The 12,237-nt window shown below is 57.0% G+C and overlaps 6 protein-coding genes across 6 annotated transcripts; 3 read left to right on the top strand and 3 right to left on the bottom strand.

Moving 5' to 3' along the window:
- Nucleotides 1–6: 6 nt before the first annotated feature.
- On the top strand, nucleotides 7–1,860 carry BO86DRAFT_309614 (MFS general substrate transporter; the record flags this gene model as incomplete). Its single annotated transcript, XM_025667819.1, has 4 exons — nucleotides 7–120; nucleotides 177–925; nucleotides 1,000–1,431; nucleotides 1,623–1,860. The coding sequence occupies 4 exons, from the start codon at nucleotides 7–9 to the stop codon at nucleotides 1,858–1,860; spliced, it is 1,533 nt and encodes a 510-aa protein (XP_025529085.1).
- Nucleotides 1,861–3,070: 1,210 nt separating this feature from the next.
- Nucleotides 3,071–3,761, bottom strand: BO86DRAFT_53572 (uncharacterized protein). Its single transcript, XM_025677453.1, has one exon. It carries the CDS (start codon nucleotides 3,643–3,645, stop codon nucleotides 3,220–3,222), a length of 426 nt encoding a protein of 141 aa, XP_025529084.1. The 5' UTR covers nucleotides 3,646–3,761; the 3' UTR covers nucleotides 3,071–3,219.
- Nucleotides 3,762–4,393: 632 nt separating this feature from the next.
- BO86DRAFT_408728 (uncharacterized protein) lies at nucleotides 4,394–5,936 on the top strand (the record flags this gene model as incomplete). The annotated part of the gene is made up of 8 exons (XM_025674361.1): nucleotides 4,394–4,586; nucleotides 4,640–4,659; nucleotides 4,713–4,749; nucleotides 4,800–4,870; nucleotides 4,934–5,235; nucleotides 5,286–5,360; nucleotides 5,421–5,488; nucleotides 5,551–5,936. 8 exons carry the CDS (start codon nucleotides 4,394–4,396, stop codon nucleotides 5,934–5,936), a joined length of 1,152 nt encoding a protein of 383 aa, XP_025529083.1.
- A 1,139-nt stretch (nucleotides 5,937–7,075) lies between these two features.
- Nucleotides 7,076–8,925, top strand: BO86DRAFT_359373 (FAD-binding oxidoreductase; the record flags this gene model as incomplete). The annotated part of the gene is made up of 5 exons (XM_025669776.1): nucleotides 7,076–7,354; nucleotides 7,450–7,553; nucleotides 7,622–7,967; nucleotides 8,046–8,284; nucleotides 8,421–8,925. The coding sequence occupies 5 exons, from the start codon at nucleotides 7,076–7,078 to the stop codon at nucleotides 8,923–8,925; spliced, it is 1,473 nt and encodes a 490-aa protein (XP_025529082.1).
- Nucleotides 8,926–9,141: 216 nt separating this feature from the next.
- Nucleotides 9,142–10,856, bottom strand: BO86DRAFT_427004 (T6SS phospholipase effector Tle1-like catalytic domain-containing protein; the record flags this gene model as incomplete). Its single annotated transcript, XM_025675543.1, has 4 exons — nucleotides 9,142–9,285; nucleotides 9,319–9,612; nucleotides 9,736–10,571; nucleotides 10,691–10,856. 4 exons carry the CDS (start codon nucleotides 10,854–10,856, stop codon nucleotides 9,142–9,144), a joined length of 1,440 nt encoding a protein of 479 aa, XP_025529081.1.
- A 22-nt stretch (nucleotides 10,857–10,878) lies between these two features.
- BO86DRAFT_53563 (uncharacterized protein) lies at nucleotides 10,879–11,276 on the bottom strand. Its single transcript, XM_025677452.1, has one exon. The coding sequence runs from the start codon at nucleotides 11,163–11,165 to the stop codon at nucleotides 10,926–10,928; it is 240 nt and encodes a 79-aa protein (XP_025529080.1). The 5' UTR covers nucleotides 11,166–11,276; the 3' UTR covers nucleotides 10,879–10,925.
- Between the last annotated feature and the right edge of the window lie 961 nt (nucleotides 11,277–12,237).

The following is a 12,237-nucleotide window of genomic DNA, read 5'->3' as shown; positions in this document are numbered from 1 at the left end:
CTCACCATGGACGAGGACAAGGGCACCTCCAACCACATCGACTACGCCGATGAACAGGGGCTGGAAGATGGCTACGATGCCAAACCTGCCGAGCCGGCCTTAGATCCCCAGGATCCCAAGGTAAGCAACTCTACGTGACGCTATCACGGACTATCTGACTCACCTTCACTCCACAGAACTGGCCCCTACTGACCAAAATCACAACCTACATGACAATCTGCTGCTTCACCTTCCTGGCCAATGTCAACAGCAGCAATTTCACCGTCGCCACCAAAGCCATCGTCGCCGAGTTCCACGTCTCCTCCACGGACGCAGGGCATCTCGTCTCACTGAACGTCTTCTTCTTCGGCCTGGGCAACCTCGCCTGGGTCCCTCTCATGCGGGTGTTTGGCAAACGACCCGTCTACCTAGCCGCCCTGCTCGGCCTCTCGATGATGAATGTCTGGTCCGCGAAGGCCACGGGATACTCGGAGTTGCTGGGCGCTCGGATCATGTCCGGGCTCGCTGCTGCCGCCGCCGACGCGACTGTGCCCGCGGTGGTAGGCGATATGGTCCGTCCGGAGGGTCGGGGTCACTGGTTGATGATCTTCCATCTGGCGCTGACGTCGGGGTTGTTCGTGGGGCCGTTGATCAATGCGTATATTGTGCAAGACGCAGGTTGGCGCTGGATGTGTTGGTTCTTGGCCATTGCATCTGGCGTCGTGTGGGTGGTGGGTATCTTCACTATCCGCGAGACCACGTATCTGCCTAGCCGGCCTAAGGCTTCCCAGGACAAGTCCCACAACTCAGTCTGGAGCGTACTCGCTTTGAAGCAGGGCTACAATCCCGATGCCTCGTTCCTGCGCACGGTCAAAGCCATCTTATCCGCGGCAGCCTATCCCCAGCTTCTGTGGTGTGCATTCACCATTGGTGTCTCAGTCGGATGGTCAGTTGTCCAGTCCCTGTCATTCGTACCGTACATACCTCCCCAAGCTGACTGGATGACCATGAGGAAAACAGGAACATTGTCGTGCAACTCAGTGCCTCTCGCACGTTCACCTCCGCCCCTTACAATTGGCCCGCCGGTGACATCGGCCTCCTCTCGCTGGCCGGGTTTATCGGATCCCTCCTCGCTTTCTATGTCGGCGGCCGCCTCATCGACCAAATCTCGACGCGATACACCCAACGCCGCGGCGGCGACCGGCAACCTGAATACCGTCTGCCTGCCTTGGTAGTGCCCGGGGTGATCGGACCGGGGGGCATTCTGATATTCGGACTGTGCATCGCGCACCAGACGCACTGGATGGGCGTGGCGGTGGGATACGCAATGCAGGCGTTCGGGGTGGCGGCGATCTCGAATGTGGCGGTGACATATGCGTTGGATTGTTATCAGCGGGTGAGTTGTGTTCTTTTTCTTCCCCTTCCTCCCAAACCATCGAACATCTGCGTTCTGTCGCAATGCTCCTCGGGAAGTGTGCCGAGGGAATATGCAGCATATAAACTCCCCATTTTCCAATCCCCCCTCGCCCAACCCCCTCCCTTCCTTCCATTCGGATATAACATCCCCCCCCCCCCAAACCATCCCCTTAATCTATCCTCTCGTATTCCACCGCCGATACCAATCAAACCAGAACTAACACGAGGGGTGGAATGCAGATCGCCGGCGAAGCTTTGGTGATCATCTTCGTCATCCGCAACACGATCGGCATGCTGCTTTCCCTGTACGCGAGCGACTGGATCGCGCGCCAGGGCGTGGCGGTCGTGTTCGGCGAGATGACGGCGATCCAGGCCGCTAGTTTGCTCTTGGCGGTGCCGTTGTTCTTCGGGGGAGGGCGGTTGCGCGCGCTCACGGGGCGGTATGGGCCTAATCGGGGGGATTGAGGTGTTGTTCGGTCGGTTATACGCGTATTTGTTTAGTATGGGGTGTGTATATATGCTTGTGGTGTGGTGATTTGATTGGGGTTCTACTACTGGTGGTGGTGGTGGTGGTGGTGGTGGTGGTGGTGGTGGTGTTTTCGTCTAGCATTTGTGCTCTTAGCAGTGTACTTGGGCTGGGAATCTGGTCAGGAGTTTGCTCGACTCACTTACGCTTTTCCTCAAATCCTACTAAGCATTGTGAGCCAGTAGGGAAAGACCTCGACAATGATTGCTGCTCCATTCATGTCTCACTCTCACAGGGTACGTTTCAGCTCGCTAAGAGAGTTTTCCGGGTCGGGTTTCCGAAGCTGAGTCCCCAATGAGTCGCTTCTCGCTTGCAATCTCCGTTTTGTTGTCCACTGGGTCCTCGGAGAGGTCCGAGCGGAGGGGCAGGTACCAGACTCGAATGGAAGAGGGCGGGCAGTGATTGAGAGACGGCCGGCGTGTGCATGACAGATTCTCGTCCATGGGTGAATCTCGGGGTGGCGGGGGTTTCTTGCTGATGAGTCGGAAATTGTATTTGTGGATTGACCCAATGGAGCTCCGGCGAGGGATAAGGTTTCCGAGCGCAGAATGAACCTTGGGTCGGTGAGGTCGCTTACGTGGATGATTTGATGCTCTGGGGACTGGAGGTATCTGAACTTAGTGTTGACTTCAACTACATGCATATATGTGCAAGTTACATGGCGAGGTTCTTGACTATACTGAAGGATTACAAGCTGCATGGAGCACGCCTCACCCTAAGTGCTACTGATCGCGCTGGATCCTCTCACCACATGGCACGATGGGTTGGTTTTCTCTTGTGCTTGGCTGCTGCGGTTGCTGGTGTGGGCAAGTTAGGGCCAGAACCGAGGCTACCCCTAAACTGAGTGGGTCAAGCATCGATTAGCGGCTTCGCTACTCTTCTTGGTCGTCTTGGTCCTGCCGATTTTTTTCCTCAATGGAAACAAGACAATCAGAAACTGCGTCATCCGATTCTCAGCAATAGCTGCAGTTCAATTTCCACCCTGTTCCAGTTCCTTGGGTCATTCACGGGCCAGGGTCAGCCCATCCTTCGTATTATTCTCGACAACCACGGTAGTTCCAATCTATTAGCCGAGTTTATTAGATTGCCTGTCAGCACTCAATCAGCTCCTCGTGTCCATGAATTCCTTCAGGGGAAAGAGGCCATTGTCTTCTGTTCCTGCAAGCCGTGACAAAGCTTAACCTGCATAGAACTTCGACTCCTGACCCGGACTATTATTCTCTACCTGAACTCTGTGAATCCTTTCGGTTGCTCGGCTTCCGACTTGACCTTCCTTCTTTCCTTCCTCCCTTCTAGCTTCACTTTGACCCCACCCCCTCGGGTCTGCACCGTCTTACGAGTAGTCCGCAGGCGTATGCCCTGCGTGACTTCGAACAACAGCAATTGTAGAGAAAGATGTACGCACAAAACGCAGAAATCAAGTACTGTACACTCGTTAATACCACCGGGAAGCTGGACGCAGGTCCTCTTCCAGACCGAGCTGACAGGAGCAGAAAAACAATGCACTCTGCCAGGGTGGAGCCGGTGCGTGCCACACCCACCCATGGTTTCGTTTCCGCTTCTCTGCGTGACGGGCAGCCTCGGTTCCAGATTTTCGGGCCTTGCCGGACTTCTGACTTGCTGCTTTGATTTTGCTTTGTTTTCTTTTTTTTCTTTCCTCCAGTGTGGACATTGGACAATGCCTCCGTCCCCCCCCCCTCTCTCTCAGATCTGTACCGTGACATCCGTCGATTCCCCAGACAAAGCGAGGGGAAACAAGCTGTGATCGTCACGATCTCCTGCTGCAAGAGGGGAATGGGATGTGATCAATGAGCAATAGGACGACATCCTCGCGATTGACACACTCATCGGGGAAGAATCCCCGAAAGTCTGAAAATTGGATTTCTGTCTGGGAACCAAAACACAACCAGCCAGCCAGCCAGCCAGCTGCGTCTCATGAGCAGCACTAGAACCAACTAGTCTCGTCGTGTCCCTGCTCCAGATAGACGGTCGCTCAGCGCCAAAACGTGCGCTGCAGCACATAGTCTCAGTAGTCCAACCCATCCCTCCATTAGCGGGAGAAATTGAGTTCGCCACTTTTCTTGGTGCAGGGCAAGGCAGGGCTTTTCACGTAGCGTAGTCTAGCGCGTCGTTTCCTCCTCTGGTATGAGGGGAGAGCAGCCATTCTAAAGAAAGAGCTTGGTTCATTGTAGGGGTGGATAATTGTATATGACAAAGTGCATCGAAGTGTCGCCTGGCTGGTGCAGTGGTCACTGCTGGTTTTCTTCTGGTTCACTGTCTCCGCTGCAGTCCTGGCGTTTGCCTGTCTGTCACCTTATATCTCCGGGCAGCAGTCTGTGCTTCTTTCTTTCCCCTTCTCTCTTTTCCTTCCCCAGATCTATTCTCATCTGTCGCTCTTTTTTTTTCGTTCTTTCTTTTACTTGTGTTGTTCCCAGCCGTCTTTGATCAGGATCATGCCGAGTTGAGCACATCATGACCAACAGCTCCTCCATCACGCCGGCCATGGCGCCGCCCGCCGGGATGGTCTCCAACTTCGTCGACCCCCCGTCGTGCGGCCTCAAGTTCCTGGTTGTAAACTGTGTCTTCCTGCCGTTGGCGGTGATTGCGCTGGTCGTGCGCATGTGGACGCGCATCTACCTGGTGCGCAGTGTGTCGTATGATGATTGTAGGTCTCCTTCGCTACCGATTATTGGGTGTAGTACACTAACGACACTCCAGACCTGATGATTATCTCAGTTGTAAGCTATTTCCTCAATAATATCTCGTGTCGTGCATCGCCACTGACCAACAGGTCTTATCCTGCATCCTCACCGGCGTCACACTCGACAGTAAGCCACCCATACCCTGGGACAACCTCAACAACGACGCTAATGGACAGTGCTCAACTGGGGTCTGGGTAAACACATGTGGGACGTCCCGTACAGCTCGCTCACCCCGTGGTTCCTGAAGGTAGATGATTCCACCTCGCCCCTCCACCTCACCCAGACGCGCAGATCTCACTGACGACAATAGCTCAACGTCGTCGCGGCCATCATCTACTGCGCCGGCACCGGCTTCACCAAAGTCTCCGTCCTGATCTTCTACCTGCGCATCTTCCCCAGCAAGACCTTTCACTACGCCGTCTGGACCGTCATCTTCATCGCGGTGGGCTACAACGTGGCCAGCGTGCTGGCCAATATCTTCAGCTGCAGCCCCGTGGCCGCCTCGTGGGATTATTCGATCACGAACGCGACGTGCATGAACCGGCCGGTGTTTTACTTTGCGAATGCGGGACTGGGTATTTTCACGGATTTTATGACGACGTTGGTTCCGATGTGGGTTTTTTCTTGTTGCTTCAAGGGAGGATATGCTGATGGTGTGGTAGTCCGTGGCTGCGGAGATTGCAGATGCCGTTCCGACAGAAATTTGCAGTTGGGGCTATGCTGGCTATGGGGTGCATGTAAGTGGTTTAGCATTCTTTTGGTTGGAGCGCACGCATGATGCTGATAAGGTAGGATAGTGTCGGAGTCATCAGCTGTATCCGTCTCTCCAGTTTATACACCCTGCTGGAAAGCACCGACCTCACCTGTAGGCTCCCGCCTCTATCTTCCTCACGCGACCACAAAAATTGGAGACTAAGACAAGCACAGGGACCACGACCAACGCACTCATGTGGTGCACCATCGAACTCAACCTGGGGATCATCGGCGGGTGCACGACAGCCATGCGCCCCTTCGTGCGCCGCTACTTCCCTCGCCTGCTGGGTCTCTCGACGCACAGCGGCGGCTACCACGAGTCGGCCTCCCGCAAATACGGCCACCCGCTGGGCTCCATCCCCCGCGATGCGCCCGAGTTCGCGCCCGCCAGTAACCACTACTCGACTCGATTGCACGGGGGTACCAACGATGACAGCGAGGAGCATATTCTTCCGGGGACGACGACGCCAGGGGCCACCTTGCACCGCAGCAAGGGCAGTACGGAGGGCATTATCCGGACGGTGGAGTTTAATGTGGATAGTAATACGGACCTGCGATAGCGGATGATACGGTATATTGATGCATAATTTATATGAGATTTTCCTATTTTTGCTTTCGATCTGTTCTTGCGCTTTGATTCTTTCTTCTGTGTTTTTGTTTTTGCTTTTCTACTTTTTTTATTTTAGTTTTTCTTTTTTTTTTTTCCGCGCTGGTGGAGCTGTCATGGCGCCATGTGCTGTCAGTGTTGGTGTCAGCAAGTGGATCAGATCAGGTCGATGCTTGCTCTTTGCTTGGTAATCACGGCGTTAGGAAGGGATATAGCCGCATTGTATCGCGGGTTGGGACTTGCTTAATTTCTAATTCGAATGACAGCTGTCTAGACGAGACAGGGGGAGATTTCAGCAGGGAATTAGGGTTACGCCGAAGCATCCAGATGCGGTACTTGATCCGGAAGACACTTACTCACCGACAGCCGCGGCCCTCCAACGGCTCATCTCAGTCTGCACGCACGGCATCCTCCGGCTAGGAAATGGGTTCCGAACCGTGCAGAAGCACCATGCACAATGCCGTACAATTGTATAAGATAGCGGAAGTGTATGAGCAGGAATCTATTGGCGCAATCCTTCCTCCACGTGGGTGGTAGTGCCCCCCCCCCCCCCCCCTCGGCTATTGCCTGCTTCCCCCCCCAACCCGGGCGATGAATTCCCCACTTTCGAGACTATTGCAGCGACTCTAATCCCTTTCCATCCACGCCCGTTGTTGTTCAGCAATCTAGCAAGACCACTAAGCCTGGTGTAGCTTAGCAACACGAACTAGAACCGTTCTTCTGTGCTTCCGCCTTGCTTCTGCGCGGTGAGCCCGTTTTTTTTCTGCACGCATGCTGCGATTCTGCGTTCCTTCGTCTTCTCTCCTCCCCACTCCGATCAGGCACACCTGATTCATGCAGACGCCGCGCCTCCACTTTTTCTGGCTTGGTTGTTCCGCGGAGGGCCTGCATTGAATTTCTTCAGAGTCTGGCCTGATCACTTGGCTTGCAATTGAGTTCGGAGGCTATCGTTCCCCCAACGCCAGTTAGGCTGTAGCCTCGGTTTAAAAGCCTCGCCTTGTCCACCTTTTTTTTGTTGGTTCTCAGGATTGAATTCTCATCTCCTTTGTACCTTTCCCCTTCTTGCATCTTTTTTTTGTGAGGAGATTCACCATGAAGCTCACCACCGTCCTCCCGCTCGCCGGCCTCGCCGGCGCCAGCAACCTCACCAAGGGTTGCAACGTGCTGAACGGCGCCCTGGACGAGATCTACCTGCCCAGCACCACGGTGTACGAGTACGAGGCGCAGAACTTCTGGTCCAACACCGAGATCATGGCGCCCGGGTGCGTGTTCCGGCCGCAGTCGAGCGCGCAGCTGGCCCGGGGCATTGAGAAGCTGGTGGCGGCGCAGGCTGAGTTCGCTGTGCGGGGTGGTGGCCACATGGGCATTCGGGTATGGACCGTGACTCTACCTTCACCGTTATTCCACTCGCAGACAGAACCAAACCAAACCAAGGATAAGAGTGGACGCTAACGAATGATCGGCAGGGATCCAACAACATCGACAACGGGGTGCTGATCGTCATGTCCAACCTGACGACCCTGGAGTTGAACGCCGATCAGTCGCTGCTGCACATGGGTCCTGGCTTCCGGTTCGTTGCTTCGCTCTTCTTTCCTCCACCCCCTCCCTCTCTAAGAGGAGTGCTAACGTGCAAAACAGCTGGCAAGAGATCTACGACTACCTGGAACCCTACAACCTCACCGCCCCCGGCGGCCGCCTCGGCCCCGTCGGCGTGCCCGGTCTGCTCTTGGCCGGCGGCGTGAACTACTTCGGCAACCAGGTCGGCTTCTCCTGCGACTCGGTCGTCAACTACGAGGTCGTGCTGGCCAACGGCACCATCGTCGAGGCCAACGCCACCTCGCACGCGGACCTCTTCTGGGCGCTGAAGGGCGGTAGCAGCAACTTCGGTATTGTCACGCGCTTCGACATCGAGACCATCGCCTCCACCCAGGTGTGGGCGGGTACCTGGACTGTCGCGGAGGAGTATATCCCTGATTTCTTGGCGGTACGTTCTCCCTTGAGAGTGAATGAGTGGGATAGGGAGGGTGAAAGGGGATAGAGGGTTGGCTAACGACACGATCAGGCAACTGCTGCTTTCGCCGCCAACAACACCGACCCCAAGACCCACGTTGTGCCGGCAGTCGTCCCCTCCGAGGGCTCGGCCGTTGGCTCGGTCATTCTGTTCTACGACAGCCCCGACGTCAGCTACCCTGACGCTCTGAAGGTGTTCACGGATATCCCGGCTGTGTCCAACACGATGGCGTTCAAGACTGTGGCTGAGATGGCCGTGGAGATGGGTGCGGTTGTCACGCCGCATATCAAGTAAGCCAGCCCTGAGCCCCTAGCCCTTACCCTTAGCCTTCAACCAACCAGCCCCTTGCCATGTCCTTCTCACTCCCCTTGTGCCTGTGCCCGAGAAGCATCACCCCCCGCACAACACACTAACCCAAGAAAACAGTGACATCTTCGTGGCCGGCACCATCAAAGCCACCACCTACGAATCCCTCCTCGAAGGCGTGAACATCATCAACGCCACCTTCGCCGCCCAGCTGCCCAAGCTGTACGCCCAGATCCCGAGCGCCAACATCTCCATCATCGAGCTGGACTGGCAGCCCATCGGCGCCAACTGGATCGACGCCTCGACCGCCCGCGGCGGCAACGCGCTGGGCCTCGACGCCTCCCAGAACTACCTGTGCTACGCCGAGGTGGTCGAGTGGATCGGCAGCGAGTACGACACCATCGTCGGCGAGTGGGTCGTCGAGACCACCGAGTTGATCAACAATGCCACCGATGCCGCCGGGCTGTATGATCCCTTCAACTACATGGGTGACGCGGCGTGGTTCCAGGAGATTTACTCCGGGTATGGCAGTGAGAACCTGGCGAAGCTGCAGGAGATTGCGAGTGCTTATGATCCTGAGGGCGTCTTTCAGACGTTGATGCCGGGTGGATATAAGCTTTTCTAGGCCGGGTTCGGTCAGTGGGTTAGGGGGTGATCGTGACGATGATGCTGTCCAAAGGGGGTGGGGAATGGATGTGATATGTATGTATTAATGAATATGAATTCTCTTCGAGTCTACTACTTGTTCGTTACGGTGCGCGGGGTGAATCGGCACGAGGAGGTGTAGGAAGGCAAACATTATATATCGAAAGACACCCTAGCATACACACACCCCGCAACCCTAAGCCGTGCTCTTCCGCGACGCACACCGCGACGCCCCCACACTCCCCCCGGGCAACGGCCCCTGCACCTGCACGTAGTAATCGCACAGCCCCCCATGCTGCATCCGACGCCACTGCCCGATATCCCGCCGCTCGATCTGATGCTGATGGCGGTCCAGCGACGTGGTCGTGGGCACCCGCTTATGCCCCAGCCCCAGGTTGTACGGCCGGTACTCCGGGTCCTGTTGCAGCCGGTGGATGACGCTGGCGTGGATGCGCGCCCCGTCTGGCAGCGGCCGCCGCAGGCCCCCGACGTGCCACCGGGTTTGCTTCACGGAGCCGTCGCGGTTGACCTTGGGGCGTTTCATGGGCAGACACTCCAGCAGCCGCCAGAAGAGCGTCTCGACGCCTTTCCCGGAGTCGTACTCGAGGGAGTCGTGCAGCGGGGCGCGTTCGGCCATGTGCACGATCGCGGGGTCGAATTCCATCAGCTGTTGTTGTTGTTGCTGCTGCGGTTGCTGCTGCCGTGGCTTCGCGACGTCCTCCACCTCGATCAACCTCCCTTCCCCTTCCCCCTCCGATGACCCCGAGACTGAAGGAGAAACAGCAGGCACAAGATAACACCCCAGCTCCTGCAACTGCACCGGATCAAACGTCAACCCGACATGCGTGGCCTCCTGCACCATCCACATCAACGGAATCTGACTAACCGGCCACGCCCTGGCCCCTTCCCCGGAATAAGCTGGGGGATGCCCGCCACCGACATCACTATGATCCCCCGCGAAGTACACCTCCTCGAAATCCGTATCAAGCACGGGACTCAACGGCACGCCCCAGAACTGCTGCTCCGCGCGCTCGGCCCAGGTGCTCACGCGGCCCTTCTTGGCGTGCGCGCCGCGCAGCCGCTCGAACAGCACGGGCTGGAACTTGATACGCTTCTCGTCGATGCTCACCGCGTGCCGCATGTAGCGCGGGCGGGGCATCGTCTCCATGTCCTTGAGCACGTCCTTGTTGAACTCCGCGACGCTGTTGACCGTGTCGAACAGTCCCAGGAAGTGCACCAGGCCGACGGACCGGCACATCGTGTCCCGGCAGAGGCGGAGGAAGTTGTCCGCTTGCCGCGCTTCCCGCTCCCCGTGCGCGTATTTCCACGACAGGAAGGCTTGCCATACGAAGGGGATCAGTTCTTCGTTGTCGGCTGAGATCAGGCCCACGAAGTCGAGCATCTCGTTCAGGAAGCGGGCCGTGTAGGCCCCGCGCGAGAAGCCGAAGAGGTAGATGTGGGAGCCGGGCCGCCAGCGTCGTGCGAGGAAGCGGTAGCCGCCGATGACGTGTTGGTCGAAGGAGGTCGCGAGGGCTTGGTCGATGACTTTGCTGGCCGGCAGGTTGCTGAAGGGCCGGAAGGCGACGTTCGCGAATGTGCCGGGGGTGATGTCGGTGCCGATGCCGGCTGGGGAGGGTTAGTGTGTGTACGAGAGGGGATAAGGGGAGGGACGTACGTTGGTAGTAGCAGTCTTGAGGCGGGTTGGTTAGTATGTTTCGACAGAGAGTGATGGGGCAACGGCTTACATCGATTCTCTTTGCTGCGGTCCAGCATCCGAAAGATCTTGAGGATATTGCTCTCGCCTCCGTCCACCCGAAACGTGTTCCCGGTGCCATCGAAACAGAGCACCAGTTCTTGGGTGGGTTTGTTGTGCACCGGCGGCCGGTCGCAGTCGCATGGATCGTACGCCATGGTTTGGTTTGATTTGAGTGTGATTGAATTGGACGCTCTCCGAGGGAAGACCTGCGTGTTGGGAGTCCCTTATATCTTCTCCGAAAGCTGAATCGGGCACCCTGCCAATAGCCCTGCATCGTGGCTGACGGGCAGAGCCTGTATCCAGATGATCCCACCCATCCACAAATTGAGCACCGGAGAACAGGATTTGGTCAATCTCTCACACCAAAACGGACCAATCCATTGCGCCGCCCGGTAAGGGTGCAGCAACGGTGGACGCTGAGGACGCAAACTTCGCTGGCCGTCGATCCGGCCGCCCCCATCCATGCAGTGGCAGCCTTATGCATCTGACCCGGTACAGGGCTGACCATTGGCTCGCACCCTGGTTCAGGCCAACCAGCCAGGAACACTCAGCCTCCAGCGCAGTTTTGCTTACTGACTCTTGTTCGCTTTGCTTCGCCTTGTGGTGCGTCTCCTCGCACGCTGGGGCGATGAGCGTCCGTCTAGCAGAACGGGTGGGTGTTCTCCCCCTTCCAATCACCACCCAGCGATGTGACAGATCACCCAGCATGATGCCAGCCTGCATCGATAGACCCTCGATAATCTGCACCCTCGCTGCAGGCGACCCCATCCCGCTGCGCCAATCGGCAGGGCTGGCCATCGCCACGGGCACCGGCGGACGACCAACAAGGCAACTCGTGAATTGACCCGGTCGCGTTTCGCTACTCGTTGGCGGAGTCTTTTTCACAACTTATCTGACTCATTTGCGTCAATGAGAGGCTGCACTCACGTAAGATGGTCGAGTCAAAGCCACGCCTCGTGGTGATTTGTGCAGAGTTGGGGATGGCAAGTGACCGAGTCCATCGGAGGGATCCGACGCTGGCGGGGGCCGACGACGACCATATCTACTCGTGCCGGGGGTATTAGGGGCGTGCGCCAGATCGAAGCATTTCTCCCGTCGGTCGGTAGGCACTCGCCTCGTCGCAGCTCAACATATCTTCTTCATTCTGGTAGTAAGAAGCGAGCCGACGGGGTGTTAGCATGGTAGCAGGAGATAGACCCGGCAAAGAGAGGGGGGAAAGAACGAGGAATGCGTACCCAGAACACCGCTGGCCACAAAGAACGACTCGGGGGTAAGCGAGGGCAGCCTTTCTTGCTGATCGGGGAGAATACTCAGCCCAAGGTTGACACAATGACCCCTTCCATCCAAAGGATAGGACGATGGAACACAGCAGAATATGGTAGCTTCCCCCCTCGTAGCTCTCTATCCTATCGCCGGGACCGCGGATGCCCAGGTTTACCGCACTGGCACTTGGAGTTCGGATCACTGTGACATTGTGCCACACAACTTGATCTCGGGTTTCTCAGACCGTGGCCGTGAGACAATCGCTCTATTCTG

The sequence above is a fragment of the Aspergillus japonicus genome, assembly GCF_003184785.1.
Source record: "Aspergillus japonicus CBS 114.51 unplaced genomic scaffold BO86scaffold_15, whole genome shotgun sequence".
NCBI classification, from domain to species: domain Eukaryota; kingdom Fungi; phylum Ascomycota; class Eurotiomycetes; order Eurotiales; family Aspergillaceae; genus Aspergillus; species Aspergillus japonicus.
This window is presented reverse-complemented; position numbering and strand designations above follow the sequence as displayed.

Coding starts and splice junctions, on each gene's coding strand:
- BO86DRAFT_53572 (XM_025677453.1), bottom strand. CDS start 3,645: ATGTCACGGTACAGATCTGAGAGAGAGGGGGGGGGGACGGAGGCATTG.
- BO86DRAFT_53563 (XM_025677452.1), bottom strand. CDS start 11,165: ATGGATGGGGGCGGCCGGATCGACGGCCAGCGAAGTTTGCGTCCTCAG.